The sequence below is a fragment of the Triturus cristatus genome, chromosome 1_1 (genome assembly GCF_964204655.1).
Source record: "Triturus cristatus chromosome 1_1, aTriCri1.1, whole genome shotgun sequence".
Lineage (NCBI taxonomy): Eukaryota > Metazoa > Chordata > Amphibia > Caudata > Salamandridae > Triturus > Triturus cristatus.
In genome coordinates this window covers 396,570,045-396,591,028 of record NC_140579.1, presented here as the reverse complement: position 1 = coordinate 396,591,028, position 20,984 = coordinate 396,570,045, and the positions used below count along the sequence as shown (strand labels likewise).

The 20,984-nt window shown below is 46.6% G+C and overlaps 1 protein-coding gene across 1 annotated transcript in view; it reads left to right on the top strand.

Moving 5' to 3' along the window:
* Positions 1-20,984, top strand: part of LOC146870299 (complement C4-B-like) — a 332,560-nt gene that overhangs the window by 268,112 nt on the left and 43,464 nt on the right. The window contains exons 27-28 of the mRNA XM_085642540.1: positions 1,091-1,190; positions 8,062-8,352. Coding sequence (XP_085498666.1) covers positions 1,091-1,190; positions 8,062-8,352 — 391 coding nt within the window. The remainder of the gene's footprint in view (positions 1-1,090; positions 1,191-8,061; positions 8,353-20,984) is intronic.

Genomic DNA, 20,984 nt, shown 5'->3' with positions numbered 1-20,984 from the left:
TCATTTATTGTATAAAAATATTGATATATATTTTTTCTAAACATTGTTTATATATATTTAAAATACATTGGTTATTGTTTTTTGATAATTATTTACATTAGGAACAAAATTCTGTGTATGCATAACACTATTTCAGAATTGAAACATTTTCAATGTTAGTTATTTATAAGAAATCATTGTTTTTACTCATGTATCTTAAACAGCCAACACCCAGTGACAAAGCCAATCATACTGACAGGCTTTAGGTGTATGTCAGTTGTTGTGTCATGTATCTGGATAAAATTACATCTCAGAGAGAAACCAAAATACTGGTCAGGTGGCACACTATGGAAATCACAGAAATGTATTTCACATGTTCTTTTATAGAGAGCCCCCACTTTTTTCATCTCACTTAAGGACCTGTCTGCACATAATTCTATGTGACTGGTTTCAGCCAGCATCTGTGGGTGCTTCTCGAAGTTTGGTTAGAGCATATATTTCCAAAGTTAATGCTGCATGCAGTGCATTTTATAGTTGTCATGCTGTACAATGTACACATTACAGTAACTGTTGAACATATTAATGCAGGAAGATATGGGGCAGTTTTTAATGTGTTTAAGACTATACGTTTCCACTGCTTTATAAGCCTTGCTTTCTCGCTACATTCATTTGCTTTGAAATGCACCATTTGCCAATCTATTTTTTATTTCTTTCTTGGGAGAGGGACTCACCCTGGACCCCAGGTTTGTCCATTGAACTTATTCACATCATTTGCTATATAAAAGTTATGCCTGACGTTTACGCCGCACCACTTTCAAATGTCTCCAGCCGCCACTGGGATAGACCCATTTCAAGTACTGGTGATGAAGGGAAGGGATGGCAGCTAACTCAGCTTTGTCACTTGTGGTGAAGGGAGGGTATATGGGCTGGCCCAGCTCTGGTATTGGTGTTGATGGGAAGGAACATGTGCAGATCTGTCTTTTACACAGTTTATGTGTTTGAAGAAGGTAGTCAGCTTTGGCAATGGTGTTAAATGTCCAAACGACCTGAAGAAACATTTTTGCGTCCCACTGTGTGACACAGAAGCCTAATTTTTGGCTTTCCCCGTTAGTTTCAGATTCTGCGACTGTACAATGTGATGCAGGTGGAGAACAACACCTGCCAACAACTGAAGTTGGAGATCGAGCTGACCGAAGATCTCCGGGAACTGGGTAAATGATGCTGTTCCCCGGTGCAGACTGAGAAGACACCACTCTCCACTAGGCCACTATCACAAGTGTAGGGAAGTGCTAGAAACACACTCCAGTGATGCACATTTCTAGACTGAATATTCAGCAGCCTGACTGTTCACCAGTTGTGCCAGTTCTGTGGTGGAGTGGTAATCTGTTTCACATTTTGGAGACACTACAATGGTGAATGGTCAGTGTAATGAATTTGCAGTCAGACCTAAGAGATTGTCTATCAGCATGCAGGAGCCTCTATTCCTAGACAGTATTGTGTGGCTCCTATATTCTGATTATTGGCCCTTGACACCCCAGTCTGGTGTTAGGAGCTGCTTTGTAGTGACATTTAAAGTGATGGTTCATGATCTCTGCCCAGAATTGCAATAGTCTTTGAATGAATTTAGTTAGGTCCTCAATACGAGGGAAATGTTTACTTGCAATATGTATGGTATTTCCTGTTACCAGACATATCTTAATTGGGAGTTTGATACTATAACCCCACTCTTGCAGTTTTTTGTGGACAAGTCAAACCCAATAGTTACTGGGATATGCATATTTTGGCACGTTAAGCATTAAAATATGCACGTGAGTCCCTATTATTAGGGACAAACTATAAAATAGGAGGTATTTTTTGGACCCGATAAATTCCAACCCATGGAGTAGGATTTTATAAGGTGCTATAAATGTCAGCTCAAAGTGCCGACCACTCAGAATGAAAGATGAATGAGAACCATAATGTATATAGCATCTTTCTTCACTTATAATTTCTACTTATTTTCCCTTCACCCTCTTTTTTCTTCACGGTTCTCGCTGGAAATGGGCAGGAAATGTAAATACAAAGACACTGATTTCACAAAATGTTGTTGCTTATATCACAGAGTAATCACTTATCCTAGGCAGATCTCGCATAGCTGAGCTACTCGTCAGAATATGGAGAGCTTAAAATGACTGACGGTGATCCACCAAAATATTGTTTCAAAAATATCGAGAGGGAAATATTGCGGCAAAATATTGTAATGACAAAAATATTGTGTGACAGAATACTGAAGGTACAAATATTGTTTTTTAAATGTAGTCTTAATCTAGTTGTACATAAGGTTTTTTGTAAATTATTTTGTTGATTTTGATTAGATTTTGTTATATGAGTTAATATGTTTAATTATTTTGATTACAGCTTTGTATTTTTTGATTTGGCAATATATTTTAAGTTTTTTTTATTTTATTTAAATTACATTTATGGTTAATATTTTTAAAATTTACTTTTAAAATGTACTATACATATGCACACATGCACATATATATGTGTGTGTGTAGATTTAATTTTTCTCATTTTAGGTTTTGGTAAAGTAAATCTGTGCTTTTCGAAGTTCAACATTTCCATATTGTTGCTTGCGCTGAAGTAGGGATAGTAGTTATGATCCCTCCAAAGTCCAACACTTTCCCAACTGTTGCTTACCTTGGAATGGGAATAGATAGTCTGACCCCTCCAAAGTCAAAAACTTTCTTACAGTTGCTTATGTTGGAATGGGAATACTAAATCTAATTTCTTTGTCTAATTTATTTATCAGAGGTTTTTTAATGTAATATATTTTTGTGGTTTAATGTTAAAAGTTTGTTTAATGTCAAATATTTTTGTTACATACTTTTGTAGTATTTTTATAAATAATTTATATTTTAGTATCATTTAATATCTTGTCTATTGTTTAATTTTAGTATCTTGTGTTATAAATATAGTTCATCATGAGTGGTATTTTTCTTGCTATTTATGTTTGAGATTATATCTGATAGAGACATCTAGCCGCAGATTACTTACCTTTGAATCCTCCCCAGGCACCAGTCTGGATCCGAAAAAGTTTCAGCAGTACCTCTGGGGAATGTGCCTTACGGCTCCGCAGTGACGGCGTTTCCGGATAGGACGTCAGTAGAGCTATATAAGTGCCCTCCGGTGCGCGGACATCAGTTTCTTCTTTTCTCCGCTGTAACACGGTCCCGGAAAAGCGGTTCCTCAGGTCATTTTATTCTACAGACCTACTCTGGCACCTGGTGTCGGTGGGACAGTGTGCCTTGACTGATGTCGACAGGTTTTAAACCTTGTGGGTCTTGTAACAAACAGATGTGGGTGACGGACCCGCATACAATTTGTATGTGGTGTTTAGGTGAACACCATGACACAGGGGATTGTGGTTGCTGCTAGAAGTTGAAACCAAAGTCGGTGAAGGAGCGTCAGTTGAAATTGATGGTAGCGCTTGTTTCGCAATCCTCAGAGGCTTCCCAGCCTCGGACTTTGTCGTCCCGGGAAGAGAAGTGGGGTCGATCTAGAGTCCGAAGTGGGTCCAGAGGACGTTGTTCTCCGGGTAAGTCGAAAGGAAAGAGGCGGTCGAGGTCGCAGTCTCGGACTTCACTGTGGAGAGACTCCGTCCCCCAGGGCTTCTCACGGCTCCTCCCGCTCGACGGTTGAGGAAGCCATTCGAGACTCCGTGCCGCGCCTCCCTGCGTTTCCGGGAGCCGAGGCGTTGATGGGTCATCGTTGGGACCCCATCTCCCTCTGGAGCGCCCCAAGGTCCCAAGGAGGTGAGTGGGGCACCATCCTCAGTGACGGTTGGGCCTTCGGAGTTGATGGATTGGTGTCAACAGACATCGGATGAGCAGGCTCACAGCCCTTCAGTATCTTTGCCTTCGACGCCAGTCATTGACAACCCGACTCGGACTTTGACATCGGTGGTGCCGGTCAAAGTTGCCTCTCAACTCTCCTGTCGAAGTTGTGTCTGCGCCGCTTGGGCGTCGTTCGACGTCGGGGGCAGTATCTCCTATGCAACGTGAAGGAGCAGCTCATGTTGTGGCTCCTCTTCATGGAGAGGTGTCAGGAGGTCTACCGGGGGTAGAACTTTATAGGCCCATTTCAGGTGGAAGAGAACTGGCTGACAGCTCTTGGTAAGGCCTGCGGTCTGGACTCGGGGTTACTCTATCCCCCTGGCCTTGCCATGGAGACAGGTTCCTCCTTTGTGGACATGCTGAGAAAAGTGGCTGCATTTTTAGATTTGTCACTGCCCACAGTGCAGAGGTCTAGAGACCCTTTGTTTGAGATCCTTTATCAGTGACAAAAAGGGGAAGAACCTGTTCTCCCATATAGTGAGGCCATTTTTGACATATTATTAGGTGCCTGGGCTAAGCCTGAGTTAGGGGTCCCAGTGGACCGTGACATTGCACGTAGACATTTACCTGCACCTGGAGACCCCGTCTCGGAGACACTTTTTATAATGGATGTTTTTCCTTCTTCCCTTGATATTCTTGGTCAGATCGGCATTGCCTGTCTTCTGGAGGAATCTACTTATTATTCTCCAAATTCCTTGTTTTTTGAGGTTTCATAATTGTTGTTTGTTGTGGCATCAGTTATTTTAGATACCATTTGTCAGGTGACATTTTCTTACGGCAAGTCACCTTGGATGGTGGCAGGGTACTACTCTTTTTTCTCTCTGGGTGGTGTTTGTTGCCGATCCTCTCATTTTATATATTGTCTTGTATCAAAGGTGTCATATGTGCCTGTTGTTGGCAGGGATTTATTTTATGTGTAATTTAGACCTACACCTTTTGTTGCGTCCCATTCTTCAATATTATTGAGGAAGTCTTTTATAGGACTGGCTCTCAGTTCTAGTTTATTCTTATGTACACAGTATAAACAGGAAGGTATCATATGTGCTACGCATTTTTTTTTTAATAAATAAAAAAAGAGAAAAAAGAAGGATGTTTAGTCAAATATGCAGTTAATTCCCTTTTTTCGCTTGCCTTGGTGTTTGAGCTTATTCAGAGCTCGAGATAGTATTCAGTCTATTATTGTGCTATGGCACAGAAGGTTGTTTGGAGGCAAGTTTTATAGGTTCTTCTGCTGGCAGTAGTTTGTGGCCAGTTAAATTCTGTGAATTGCTGGTTCAATTGAAGTATTAGGTGACACATTTATGTTTGCAAAACTTTGTATGTCTATGTGCAAGATGTTATGCAATCGGTGCATAGAATAAATATGGATATTCTTTTGTCCAGACTAAATTATTCATACCAGGAGGTATTGTCGTTCATCTTTCCCTTGCAGAAATGAGTTCTAAAACTCCTGTTGGGAGATTTTATCAGGACAGTTGCTTTTATAATTAATGAAGTCATGAACAATGCAGATTATAGGACTTTTGTTATGCTGTTGACCCTTCTTGGTCAGTGAGCTTTCTTTTTTCCGTTTGGGGGACAGGGGTTCACGTCTGTCCTCTGACAGATGATTCTTCAAGGGCTTCAAACCCTTTTTTCTCCTTCAAAGACCGATTCTCTCGGTTTTAAATAAATGCTAATATAATGTATAATAGTTAAAAGTCAATATAATTATTTTATTAGATATTGTGGTCGTATATATTTTCGTAGTTGCTGTTTTTGACATTACATACAAGAATTTAAAGTCAATGTTTGTGTCCTCAATATTTTTGTTGCTGATATATATTTAATTTTTTAATTTTATTGGTTTTCATATAACCGGCTAAAAAGCAGCCACCCACCCGCGACAATTAAACTTGAGTCATAATGAATACAAAACAACAGGTTCTGTCATCCGAGGCACCAGCCAAATCCCTGCAGAAATTATACAAAGGAGCAGACATCAAATTGGCCCCCACCTAAAGATTCTTAGACACTTATTAGTGCCCTCAGTTCCTGGACCCAGCCGGCTCCACCACCTGAGCCCCTCCTCAAGAAATGTCTTCCTCTGCATGCTGCCTGGGTCCCCATTATATATATTTCTTGGGGCATCCATGTACCTGATACACCATTTTAGTTCGAGCCTGGGCAGAGCATGCACTGGTCTGCAAGGCCTGCTGTATTCGGGTTATGTGCTTTGGACATGCCCTCCGCTTTTGGTTGGTTTGTTGGCCTGCTTTTTAAAATTCCTTTTCTCTGGTTGGTTAATATTTTGCATCTGTCCTGCCTTTCGGTACTTGGTTCCCTCCCATCTGACTTCACCATTGTTTCTTTTGGTTGGCCAGCTCTGGCCATCTCTTGACTCCTCCCTCCCTCACACACCCTCACCCCCCCAGTCATTGCTGCTAGCTTGAAACAATTGATGGGGTAGCTATTCTAACGCCACAGTATGTTGATACAAAACTGTGAAATAAATAAAACAACAGCCCATTACAACAATAATAATTCTGTGAGCTCTCCCCCCACCCTCAGAGCACAAATACAGCATCCATCCATGCCATTATCTGAAGGGGGGGACATTTAGGCCTTCTCTACAGGCCACTAGCCTACTGTTGAAGAACGTCATGTGATCCCATAGGTGAGATCAAGTTTTCTCATGCATTTGGAATGCAATAGGACTCGCATTACTGAAAGTTTGACCCATCAGCTTTGCAAATATTAATCAGATCATGTCTGAACTGAAGAAGAGCACCGAAGAAGAACTGCCCTGCCGACTTTGGAACCAGGAAAGAGAGGCTGCACAGAAGATTGAACTTCACCTGCTCCTCCTTGGGGTAGTGAAGAAAGGACTGTGCCTGTGGTGCCTGGTTTGTGGAAAAGTGATCCCTCAGGCCCAGCTAGAAGAAGGTGATCTCCATGAGTCACTTTCTGCTACAGCACAGGGCCACAAAAGCTGAGGAAGCCTGCCAGGGCAAGTTGGTATTTCAGATCACCAGACTGAGTTCTGATGCTTAAAAGGTGTGCCCATGTCTGCTGGACCTGGAAGAGACGTTGGATAGCAGTTTAGCCACCCAGAGGGCAAGCTATCGCTAAAAAAAGAAAACCACTGAAACCGTTGTAGCCAGAGACAAGCAGATGAGTGGCAAGTTTGTCAGTGCTGGACTTCATCTGGACTACGAAGGACGTCGACCCCTGTGGCCAAAGTCGTCCCACCGTATTCGTGAGGTGGCTCAGAAAAACCCCGTCAACCAGAGTATCGCCTACAGGATCCTTGAGCATCTTCACCCTACTGCATCCCTTGCATCAGGACCACTCCATTAAATATTGTGGCAACTTTCTATTGATTCTGGAACTGGTCTGAAGACTGCTCTTCTTTTGCGGTAACTGTCTTGTTGCACCTAGTTGATCTCCTTGACCTGCTCCTTGCCGGAGACGGTCACCCAAAGTAACTCTAAATGACTGCATTCCACATTGCTATCAAGTTTCTTGAAAAATATTCTAAGTGCCAGATTAGTTGAATTTGAAGTTTGAAGTTAAGTAGAAAGCTTTAATTTACTGCTTCTTAAAGTATTTGTATCTCCAGAACTCTCAGATAGATCTTTTTCGTTTTGGTGTCTATAAATTCATAAAAAAATACAGTCTAGTTTTATAAATTGGTGTCTGATTTTTTTAATGTAGCGTTGATTTCTTATTAAAATGTTTTGTCGCAGCTAAAATGCTTTACACTAGTTACTCTGTTTAAACCTGACTGCTCACAGCCACAGTTACTGAGGGCTGAGCTAAGGTTGAACAAAAGAGCTTGACTCGACCCAAGACAGGGTTGGTCAATTTATCACACAGTGAGGTTGCACAACCACACCATATAATACCCCCCAATTTCCTCACACTCTGTCTTAGCTCTTGAACGTGGCCACAAGATACTGAAAAACGTCTTGTCTCAGAGATGACACTTTGAAGTTATGCCTATTTTCACTTCATATTCCTAGTTTACTATTGCAGCTCTACTATTAATCTAGACTACATAGAGTTGGCAATAGCGCCATTTTGAAACTCAAGACTACAATTGGACTGTGCCTGAGAAAGAGTCTCATGGCTTCAGATCTCAGGGGCTTCCAAGGGTCATGAGGTGAAGTTTTTTCTTCCCTTGAGGAAGCCATCACAAGGTTCATTACTTCCTGCAAAGGTGAAGGCACTGGCTCGATCTCTGCTGGATGTTTTGTGGTGAAGGACAGTTTCTCCCGCCAAGCGCAAGACTTTGTGCTGTGTTTCTTTTTACTCTCCTGTTCCCTCTGATTATGATGCAGACTACGACTACAAGGAAGATGATGAAGTCAAGGAAGAGCCCTCTGCCAGGATCCACTGGCAGGACCTCCGCAGCAGACGCAGGCGCCAAGCAGTGCCAGTCGAAGGAAAGACCAAGGAGGTGGTGTATATGGTGCATCTCTGGCAAGTGGAAAGAGTGCTGTATAGTATATCTGTGGTAAGTGCTGTGTAACATCCATCCAGAGTAATTAAACTGAGGACTGTATAACACATTTGTTGTAAGTGTATGGAGGACCGTGTAACATATATCTGAAGTAATTATTTGGAATGCTATATAATATGTCTTTCATCAGTGTATAGAGTGCTGTGTAACATCCATCTCTGGCGAGAATATGAACTGTTGAATAAGTCATGTGGTGCATGTATGGAGTGTTGTGTAAGCTCTGTGTGTGGTAAGTATGTGAAGTGCTGGGCAGGTCAGTGGTACACATTTGGAGTGCTATATAAGATATGTCTGTTTGTCTTTGAGTGTTGTGTTTCATCTGTCTGTGATAAGCATATGAGCGCCATGGAAGAATTGCCTTCGGTGATTACATGGAGTGCTATAAAGGGTCTGTCTTTGTTGATGAGAGTGATGTATTAGATCTAGTGGTGGTAAGTTAAATGTGTAGTTTGTTGCATAAGAAAATTGCAGTAAATACTGAACATGATCAAGATTAGGTTGTCATACGTCAAAATAATGTTGTCGGATCCCTTTGTGGTTAGTGCAGAACATGCTGTATTAGGCCTGTTTGTTGTTGGTTCTGGGAGAGAGTCTTCAGTAGGGACTTTAGGTATTCCATTATAGCATTTAGGAACTTAGGAAGAGTGGAGAAAGAAGGAGAGTCATCTACCCCAAAAATTATCTGATAAAGACTTCTAGCCGCAGATTCCTTACCATAGCATATTCCCCAGGTGTCAGACTGGATCTTGAAAATCTTGAGCAGTACCTCTGTGTGCCTGTTACATTGCCTTTGTAGGCGACGTCTGTGCCGGATATTGTGCAATGCTTATATAGGTGGAACCCCAGCGTGCGGTTCTCAGTTCCTTCCTTTCTGTGCCAACAGCACAGATTCGGAAGACCTACCTTGGTCATTTTTTGACCTCCTTCTCAACATTTGGTCAACCTATTTGAGCCTCTTTGATCCCAGTCTGCCTTAGGTATGTCCCCTAAGATCCCTGTGGGTTTTAAACCCTGTAGAGCCTGACATTGACAAATGTCTGTGACAGACCCCTATCTGGTTTACTTTTGGTACCAGGAGCTGTACCATGGCTCCTAGACCTGCCCCAACTGCCATACGATGAACTCCAAAGTGATCCGAGAGTGGGCAATGAAGTTCCAGGCCGCTTGACAACAGACGACTCGGTACTGCTCCAGGTCCTGGTCACATTTAATGTAAGGTCCCGCACCCCCTCTTAGTGTTGTTCCTACTGGTCGTCATCAAGGTCAAAGTCATTGTTGGATAAGTCCCACAGAAAGCAATCCAAGAAGCAGACCCATGCTATTGCCATTGGCAAGGATGTAGCAAAGTTCACCATCAGATGCGGGCTGGACATGACGTAATTGCTGGGGAGAGGTGTTGCTTCATCAGTGCTGCTTCTTTGTGACCCCTGGATGCGATCAAATGGCTTCACAGGGGCTGTCTATAATTTCCTTATGGCATGCCTTTGCCTTATGGACATGCCTTTCGGCTATTTGATGACAAGGCTGTATCAGCACTTGAGCCCTTAAAAGAGAGTACGGTCACAGCCCGGTCGTTTGACTCACCTTGGCAGCATGCAAACTACACTCTTCTTCCACTCCTTCCGTGGATACGTTAGAGGCTACCAACTGTGTTCATTCCAACCCAGCCAACAGGCTTCCCAGCCATTTTGCAGCTGCACACATGGCTCCCACAAGTCCCATGTGACCCAAAGGCCATAAGCTTGCCCAGTCTGACAGCCTCCCAGCCGCCGCAGCCATAGCCTCCAAGCCTCTTGCACTAACACAAGCACCATATTTGCGGCAGAAACAAGCACCACCTGCCCCAATGGCAAGCCATAACTTTGGACAAGTGGCTGCTTCAAATTGTCAAGTCATTCTATGCCCTTCCATTAACAGAAACCCCGTCACCCTTGGATCAGCTGACAGAAAGACACATCTTCTTATTGCAGCAAGAATTTGGCCAGTGTAGGTTGTGGTTGCTATTCCTGCTACTTTCCGATGCCGCAAAAGAACAGAGACCTCTGCCCTATCCTAGATCTGCACCCTCTCAATGCCTTGCTGAACAAGGAGGAATTCAAGATGCTCACACCCGCTCAGGCCCTTGAGACTGAATGGTATAATTTGACTTGCAGGACATTTATTTTCCTATCCCTGCCCTGCAGGCCCATCAGCATTACATACAGTTCATAGTGAGTCAGGAGCATTTTCAGTTTGCTATGCTCTCCTTTGGCCTCACCAGTGCCCCTCGGTTGTTCACGAAAGTGATGGTGATGGTTGCAGCACACATTCAGTCGTCAGAGTTCCAGTTTTCCCTTACCTCAATGACTGGCTGCTGAAGATGGGCTCACCACAGGCAGTCTTCATCCAGACCAGACTAAAATGATCCTCCTGCACTCTCTAGGGTTCACTAGCAATATGCCAAAGTTACACTTACCTCCTTTTCAGACACTCCCTGTCATCAAAGCCATGCTGAACACGGTGCAGTTCCATGCTCCCCCACCCCCACTGCAGAGAGTTATTGATATTTAGGCTTTGATCTCAATGTTTCAGCGTTGGTCCTGGTTCACAGTGAGACTCACTCATGGGATGTTGGGTCTGCTACATCATGGTAGTGAAACACGCCAGGTGGCACATGCTGTTCAGTCAGATGTGAAGTGCCAATGGGCACAGCACTAAGTGTTATACGGTTCCTACGAATTTAGAAGGACTGTATATTTTTATCACAAAACTTCATAATGCAGATACTGAGTCTTCCTATACAATCAATAAATGTTGGTTTGTTCGGCTAGCTCACAGTACCTCATCTAAACTCCTAATTTTACAGAGTTACAGAAGATGCCGGTAACCTCGAACATGACCACTCAGATTCCCAAGGAAATAGTGGAAACAGATCCAACCCTTTCATTTGTCACTTTTGCATGGTCAAGGTGTCACCTACAGAAAAGATACAAGAATGTATTTTCAAATGTTTATTGAAAAGCTCTAGTCTTTGTAAATAAAACATGAACTGTGATTATTAGACGGATGAGACACATCATTGTTATCAGCATTAGTAGAACGGTGAAAAACACAAACAATTCAATCATGTTAATTAGTCATAATATTACTAAGGTTACTCCTTTCTATCACTAATATCTCTATGCTAAAGAAAGTATATTGGGAATAGTCCCTTCTGCCAGACCTGTTGGAATGATCTAACCCCATACCTGGTACAATGTGTCAGGAAGCAGGCCTTAGTGCATTAACAAATGCATTCCATCTAGAGTGTGCAGGCTTGCACACTTCTATTGCACGGCTACCTTCCTTCTCAGGATGAAGGTTGGGGAAAGCAGGGCTGAATCTCAGTCACAGCTCACAGGCAGCCTCCATCATAACTCTGGCGGGAAGTGAACCTCTCACCTACTTTAGCATGGACCCTGCTTAAATAATAAAACAGCAATTTTATTGTACTATGCCTGAGGTGCAGAACAACTTGTTTAATTAGTTTGAAGCAGAAGAGTCATCTCTTACAAGCACAGAAAATAAAAACAAGCGTTGTATACTCAAATGTGTGACCCTGAAACTAATTGTGCAGATTACAGGGCGACAATGTCTATTATGAATAAATGCGTGCATGGCACATTCTCATGTTAGGGCAAAACATGTGTAAACCACCATTAAAAATAGATACTAAGGTAAAAGCAAAAAGCTAAAATGGAGGTTTAATGTAAGCTCCATAATACCCTCCTCTTGATCGGAAGGAGATGACAAAATAAAAAATAAGCAATAGAAATGAATACATTTAAAAAGCATATAAAAGTTTAACAGAATAAGCAGACACAGAAATCCTTAAAAAATACCAAACGAAAAAACCATGCAAACTACTAAGAAATTAATAAAGCAATTTTTAGAAATGAAAAAGAAAATTAAAGAGTTTTGGAGGCGCCTGAAGTGAAATGCAGCTACCCCAACATGTCTACCACATCGATATCCAGAGTGTTGGTGGGGCTGGGACGGAACCCGCATCTGAAGACAACACAACAACAGAGGCCTGAAGAGCAATATCCAAGAAATGAACATTGTCATTACTAGCCCATTCATCAGAAAACGAAGGCAATAATGGCAGGAGTGCAGCCTCCAAAGAGGTACCAGAAGCCAGACATGGTCCAGATCTCGGAGGGTACTGCAAAAGATCTGCAAGTTAATAAACCATGATTGGGTCAGTGGCAGTCCCCTCTCCCTTCCCCAACCAGACCTGACAGTAGTAACAGATCCATCTCTCCTCAGATGGGGCAGCCATCTGGGAGAGGTGGAAATCAGAGGCCTCTGGTCTCCCTGGCAGAATCCGGACTCCATATCAGTATAAAAAGAATTTCTACCCTCCATCAAGAGAAGGCTAGTGCAGTTGTTCATGGTCAACAACACCGCCATGTGGTACTGAAACAAGCAAGGCGGGGTGGGGTTGTGCACTCTTTGTCAAGACGCCCTGCATCTCTGGTCATGGCTAGAACATCAGGGAGTATCCCTGGTGGTTCAACACCTTGTGGGCTCTCTGAATGTCAGGGCGGATTAATTCAGCCAAAGATGTCACAAATGGCGTCTCCATCCGGAGGGGGTGCAAGGTCTCTTTCAGCAGTGGGGGAAGTCTTAGTTATGTCTGTTCGCCACAGCCGACAATGCACAATGTCTGTGGTTTTGTGCACTGGAGTTTCCAAGGTGGCCCTCGCTCGGAGTCGTTTTTTGTCTCGAGGCAAGCTCAGGCCTTCTGTACGCCTTTACACCTATACTACTCTAGCCCAGAATATTCAAGAAGATCAGGAATGACCAGGCCCAAGCCATCCTTGTGGCCCCAGGCTGGGCTTGGAGAGTTTGGTATCCCGAGCTGTTGAGCATGGCTATCGGTCCTCTAAATCAGGCTGCCCCTTCGCAAGGATCTTCTGTCGCAGCAACAAGGGAGTGTACTCCACCTGAACCTGTCAGTGCTCCACCTTCAGGCACGGAGATTGAGCATGACTGTTGGCACCTTTCGACCATCCGCCTGAAGTCTGTAATGTCATCTTGGCAGCCACACTTCCCTCAACCCAGATGGTATAAGCCTGCTGCAAGGTACTATGGTACATAGGTTTTTGAAAGGGCTCCTACACATGTTTACTCCTTCACCCTTTATCATGCCAAAATTTAGTACTCACCTTTCTAATGTGTGCTCCTACTGAGAAGCTACACAATCGTCCTTTCAGCCTTCTTACAATCAAAACGATATTTCTGGTGGCCCTAACATCTGCTTGGAGGGTCGATATGCTCCAGGCTTTGTCATCTTAATATCTCAACATCTTCCCAGAGAACTATTCCTTAGCACAAGAGATTCCTTCCTTCCGAAGGCGGGCACTCTCTTTCATATAGGCCAGTCCATCATTTTTTTTTTTTTGTTTAAATTTTTTTATTAGCAGTTTCCAAAACATAAAACATACCATCAACCATTGCAGCAGTATGCAATAGACTCCGTCATTTATTTGTTTCGTCAATGTAAACGAAATGTATTGCTTACAAAGGAACTTGTACAGTCGTATCCCTATTGGGGCAAGAAAAACCATGCATTGCAATAGAAAGCATTGCGTAAGTAAAAGAAAAACCTGAAACCCCCCCCCAAAGCCCCATTCGATATCCTGCAACCCCTGAACGGCCCCTTCTCGTCACCTCACTCTAGAAATCCCCTTCATCCAGTGGGGGCCTGCGTCAGTTCCGTGCCTAAGTCGAAGAGTCACAACACCCTAAGGTACTTGGGCTGTGTGATTTCATTAAATTCTTTTAAAAGCAAGGTCAGAAACGGTTTCCTCAGTTTCTGAAATGAGGCAGCAGAGCCACTCAGTGTGGCCGATATGCTTTCCATCCCAATAATATGCCATATGCGATGCAGCCACCCCACGTGATTGGGGGAAGTAATTGTCCCCCAGTGCATCAATATATTGTGTAGAGCTGCTCCCAATGCTAACCCCATCTGTCGCCCTTTCCTGCTCTTCAGGGAAAATGTAACGGGGTTAGGGAATCCTAGGACCACATATACCGGGAGCCTCGGGAGCTCAGTGTCAAATAAGTCGTCTATCTCCTCCAGAATTTGAGACCAGTAGGCGGACAACTTGGGGCAATCCCACAGTATGTGAAGTAGAGTACCCTCGTTGTCACAGCCCCATCAGCAGGTTGGGCTACGTTGGGGGTTGCCCCTGTGAAGACCCACTGGCGTTAGATACCAATATGTCGCAATCTTCATAACGGTCTCGATGCTAGCGACATTCAAGGCAGTATGCTTTGCTCTGTAATAAATGCCCACCCAGTCCTTTGCAGAAAGATCACCGCCCAACTCTAGTCTCCACTGCCATTGGCTCGGGGTGGCCTGTGGGCCTGGTACGCCCTGAAGCATATCGTGCATTTCCGATATTATCCCTTTATACATCCATTTAGTGATCAACCACTTCTCGTATTTGGTCAATTTGTGACTACCCTGTTCCCGCATCCCAGGTTGGAGGACCCAGTGTTGCACCTGCATATACCTCATTCTCTCGGTTTCGGGAATCCCATAGTCAAGCTTCAACTGGTTGAACGAAATCATCCCAGACAAATCAAATAAGTGGCCCACCGAGCGACATGGGGTGTTGCGCCAGTCTCGGAATGATTTATCAGGCAACCCGGTAGTGAAGTTGCTATTGCCAAACAAGGGGGTCAGTGGGGAAGGAAAAGTCGTAAGATTCCTGGAAGTTGCCACCCAGGCCGCCAATACCGACTTAGTGATCAGAGAGTCCATCAGGACGCGCGGCCGCTGTGCCCTCCTAAGAAAGGGGATCTTTCATAAAGGGATGCCCGCAAGTGCCCTATCTTGGAAAAGCCATCGCTTTACGGACTCCGGCCTTACCCATTCCACTAAGTAGCGTAGTTGGGTCGATTTATAGTAGGTGAGGAGATCCGGTATCCCGAGGCCCCCATGCTCGGGACACATGTAACCGAGAGCCTGTAACCGAGAGCCTTGCTCATCCGCGGCCTCTTCCCAGCCCAGACAAATTGATTGATGTGACGCTGCAGCAAAGTGAGCACACCGACAGGAGTCTGAGCCGGTAGAGTTTGGAACAAGTATAATGCCCGAGGTAGTAGGGACATTTTAACCATGGCTACCCGGCCGAGGAGGGATAAGTGGTGTTTGCCCCATGAGCCCAGGTCTTTCACCGCCTGATGCAACAACCTAGCATAATTCAGCTGGGTTGTTCGTTGGACCGTTGCCGCCACCTCTAAGCTTAGATACGGGATTGTTTCCGTCACTTTAATGCCAGTTAGCCAAGCGTCCGTTGGCAATTGCGAGGTCTGCGTGGAGGACGCCTCCGAGCCGAGGGGCAGTGCCAGAGATTTGCCTACATTAGCCCGAAAGCCGGAGACCTGGCTAAAGGCGTCCAACTCCTCCAAGAAGGCGGGTAGGGATAGTCTGGGTGCTGCCAGTGCCGACAGTACATCATCAGCATAGAGGCTAATGGGGTGGGTTTCCCCTCCAAATGGGATCCCCTTGATATTCTGGTTATCTCTGACCCGCTGTGCCAATGGCTCAATATACAAGGCAAATAATAACGGCGACAGCTGGCAGCCCTGCCTGGCCCCCCTCTGAATAACAAAGTGCATGGAGGAGATGCCATTGACTCTGATGCAAGCTGTAGGTGCAGCAAAGCAACAGCCCACCCATTCACGGAACCGCTTCCCCGGGCCGAACTTCTCCAATGTGAGCCCCAGGAACCCCCAATCCACCCGATTGAACGCTTTCTCGGCATCGATCGTTAACAGTTGAGCATACATTCGCGTCTGGTGGGCCTTATCCACAAGATGGAGCATTCTTTTCGTATTATCGCTGCATTGGTGGGATTGAATAAACCCCGCCTGGTCAGGTTCTATCAAATATGGCATGCAAGGACTCAAGAATGACGCAAGGATACCCATGAAGCTTTAGAAGTCTACATTTATTAGAGAGATCGGGTGATATGCGCTGCATTGTTGCCTATCCTTACCATGCTTGGGCAATACCACTATTGCTGCCGCCAGCATGGTGTATGGAATCTGGGTGGAGCCTCCAAACAAGTTGAAAAGCCTAGTCAGCATCGGTGCTATGATAGTGCAGAATTTCTTGTAAAAATGAGAAGGAAACCTGTCGGGGCCCGGGGATTTAAGCAATTTCAAACATGAAATCGCCATGATGACCTCTTCTACGCGAATGGGGTCATCTATAGATGCTGCCTGAGTGGGAGACAATGCAGACATGGAGATCGACTGCAAGTAAGCCGTTGCAGCGTGATCAGATCGTGGTTCCGCAGATCAAAGTTTCTGGTAAAAATCCAGGATCTCTGCATCCCCGCTAATTTCTCCTCCCCCGCCCTCTTTCCGAAGTGAAGAAACATGCCCTTGCTGTCTCTGGGCCCGCAGGCGATTGACCAGGAGCCGGCCTGTGCGGTCTCCCCCAACGTAGTAGGAATGTTTCAAGCGCACCGCCGCATATTCTGCCCCGTCCAAATCGAGGGTTGGCTAGTTGTGCCCTCGCCGCCTTCAGCTGTCTCCAGACCCGAGCGGCCCCAGTCCTGCTATGTACCTGTTCAAGTCATAGGTTCAATGCACGTCTCCCGCACTGCACAGAAAGTGGTCCAGTTGGGCGTAAGACTTATGGTCATGGGAGTAGTATGTGTATTGTCGTGATGTGGGGTTAGCCGCCCTCCAGATGTCTACCAAGCACACCTCCCTCAGCCACCTCTTCCCATCCGGTGAGAGTTCTCCTCCCGGGAAAAAGGTTGTGTGTGACCTGTCCATACCTGCGTCCATATCTATGTTGAGGTCACCCCCCCCTAACGTCATACGCCCCTGTGGGGCCAATAAATCCGCTAGGGCAGCCTGGAGAAAGGGCTCCTGCCCTGAGTTAGGGGCGTAAATGGAACCAATGACCAGGGGTTGATTACCAAATTGAAGAGTATAAGTAAGTAACCTCCCCTTGAGCTCTGCCACTTTGTCCTTCACCACCCCCTCGCATCGCCTAGAGATGAGTATGGCTACTCCGGCCTTTTGCTCCCCCAAGGAGGAGAAGTACTGGAGAAGGAAGGCCTTGGACCACATGCGGTGAGTGTCTCCGGGCAGAAGGTATGTCTCCTGCAGGAGACACACGCCTGCCTCCGCATTTTCCAAATACGACAATACCGCACGCCTCTTCACCGGATTGTTAAGCCCCTTTACATTAATTGTAAGAATTTTCACAGGCATCATATCAAGGGGGGGGAGGAAAATTGCGCATTCTAGGCGGAGCCCCAGGTGTAAGCATATTCCCAGTCTATGAGTGCTGCACTATATATACGTGTAGTGCCAAGGGTAGTATGATAGCATTGTCATGGTAGCATCAGAGTTCCCCAACAGGTCTTGCAACTGGTGATCATGGATATCGGACGTCCCTCCCCCCCCCTAACCTCAACAAGCCCAACAAAAGAAAACACACAAAGTGTCCAGAAGCCAAAGCACAAGACCGCGTCCCCTCGGTAAAACAGTCAGTGGGGTGCATCTGTGGCCGACTGTGTCCCTCCCGTCCCAGCCCACCCGCCTGCCACCCCCAGCTATGCTCTAGCACACTTATCTGACCCCAGTGCTTGTTAAGCATCTGCCCTAGGTCCAGAGTTCGCCATCAAAGAGACCAGCACTGCTCGACGTTCTAGTGCTATCGTCTCTGGTTCAGCTTCGAGGGGGTCCCGGACCGGCACGTGCCCCTAACTCTTTGTCATCGCCCCCGCCGGAATTTCTTGTCTTGACTCAAGGTTTCTTCCGGTGGGTCTTGCTCAATGTCCAGGAGCTGGCATGCCTCTTGCAGGGAGCGTATTTGCCATAACTTGCCGTCCCACTTGAAAATGATGCAGAATGGGTGCCCCCATGAGTAGGGGACACCTTGGTTGTGAAGGTGGGTTGTGACCAGACGAAAGTCCTTATGTTTCTGAAGGGTAGAGGCTGCAAAATCCTGCTATAAAGCGACAGTGTGGCCTCTGAAAACCAAGAGCTGGGCATCGTGGGCTTTGCGCAGGATAAGTTCTTTAAGTTGAAAGCCCGGTAGAAAGGCCAAGATATCAGGTGGAAGTGCTGGGGCCTTCCGCTGCAAGCCAACTCTGTGAGCCCTGTCTATTTTGATAGGAAAGTCTTGAGTTTCTTTTAGCACGTGAGGAAATAGCTCCTGGAGGTACCCATTGATATTGTTATTCTCTTCATTGGAGGGAACACCTCTCACCCGAATGTTATTCCTGCGGGAGCGGTTTTCCAAATCCTCCGCATGGGCCTGGAGGTCAATTTGTTGTGCTTGTAAGCGGATCACTTCCTGCTGCAGTTGCTCGACTTCCTCATCACGAGACTGTTCATGATCCTCCATAGACGACACCCTTTCGCCCATCGCATCATTTTATCTGCGAATTTTTTTTTTGAGAATATGGAGTTCACATCTAAAAACAGAGAACAACTGGGAGAGGAAGGCTCTTGTGACCGGTTTGTCTGTTTGCTCCATCTCCTGCCCTCCGGGCGGGGCTGGGGAGACACGGCCCCTCCCTCCAGGTGCTCCCGACATCTTGGCAAACAAGTCCTTGACGGACCGATCCTCCTTCCCCTTCTCTTTGTCTTTCTCTTTCTTTCCACGCATAGTGGACATGTCTGGGTTTCTGGCTTGGGGTAAGGCGGTCGCTGATGCGGGTGGGTCGGCCCGTGAGCGGACGAGTGAGGCCCAGGTGATGCGCACCCCTCACGCGGCATGGAAGATTTGTGGCCTCTCACATCCCCCCCCTGCTTCTGGGGTATTTCAGATGCGTAGTAGGGCTGGGTCGGGGCACAAAGTCCGTGAGGGCACCCCCCGAAGCCGAGGGAGTGCACAGCATTGCGTGACCCAGGTGTCTTCAGCCGAGAGACCACAATGGCCGCGTACCCGGGCAGAAGGGCAAGTCCGCTGTTCACACCCCCCTAGGGTTCCGCAGGGGCAGTAGCCCCATCCGCAAAGTCGGCCGCACCACTCAGGGTGTGCCCTCCCAATCCGATGCCCCACGCCGAGCAGCCCAGTTCAATCCAGCGCGGTAGCGTGGCCCTCAGGTGCAGCGGAGTGTCACGTACCAGGGCTGTGTCGCCGCCCCTCTCTTGCTCCCCAGGACTTCAAGTGGAAGGCCAGACCCCGCAACACCTCAGTCAGGGCCACTCCTACTCTCAGGCCTCCTTAAATCGTGGGTTAGTCAATAGCCTTGCCGGGGCACCCCACTGCACCCTGCATGGCCCAGGGTACCTCTGTCTGGGCCAATTCCTCCTTGCCCACCCGTGCAGCGGTCCGGATGAGTGCCCGGTCAGAGATCCCGCCCTGGCTGGCAGGGAGAGTTGCAGGGAAGCACCGGGCCGCTACCGCTGGCCTTGCGGCCGCAGATCTTCGCTGTCGCGGCCTTATTGGCTAGGGCCCCGCTTGCAGCACCAGATAGGCTACCCCCAGCATCACCTACCGCTCCGCTTGGGGCCCAGCAGCGTCTTCGTCCCTGCACTCGCCAGGCGTCCAAGGTGGGCCCGCCGTACCGTCCCTGTCAGGTCTGGGCGTCAGCAGGTCATCAGAGTCTTTTTACGTCACACAGGAGTACTCCCTGCATGTCTGCCGTCCCCCTAGGCCCTCTGTGAGAGCAGCGCACCATTTTGGAGTCCAGAGCTCGGTGCCCGAGGGCGCCGTTTCTGACTGATTGGCGGTGAGGGACGGTCCCAAAACTTGTACCCGTGCACCTGCCGCCCTCAGCCGTAGCTCCAGGGGTCCGTCATTCAAAAACTGTGCCGGAAAGCGCCCAGGCCAGCAGGCGGGGATCTGGAGACGAGCAGGCTGCGTCTTACCCGCTCGCCATCTTGGCCACACTCCCCCTGCTTACCTTTTTTGAACCGCCGCATCCCACTAAGGAAGAAGAGCAACTCCACTGACTCTACCCAAAAAGAACATTGTCGTTCCACCTTGACTGCACAAAATTGTTCAAGGTGGACGAACAACTCTTTGTGTGGTATGTCGGAGCCAACAAAGGGAGGGTCGTGCAGAAACGGCCCATCTCCCAATGGATCATGCTCTGCATTAAGACCTGCTACACATTGACCAAGCATCAACCCCCAGCGGGTTTGCATGCTCATTCCACCAGAACAAAAGCTGTGACTATGGCATTAGCACATGGAGTCCTGGTCCTAGTCATCCGCCAGGCAACAACGTGAGCCTCTCTGCACACATTCACGAAGCACTAATGCCTGGACAGTCAGGTCCTTTGGGACGGGCACTTTGCCCATTTGGTCTTGTAGATCATTTTAGCGTGAAATTGTTCGCTGGCCCACCTCCAGGGAGGTATTTCTTGGGTATCTATTTTAAGGCAAGGAATCTGCAGCTAGAAGTCTCTATCAGATGAACAAGTTGCTTACCTTTGGTAAAGCCTTAGCTGGTAAAGACTAGACGCTATCTAACAGCAGATTCCTTACCGACCCACCCATCCTCCCCATTCTACAAACTGATTTCTAGGGACAGGGCTTTTCCCCTTTCAGTGCCCTAGTATTACACACCAGTGGTCAGTGTTCTTTATGGCTCAGCGTTTCTAGTATGG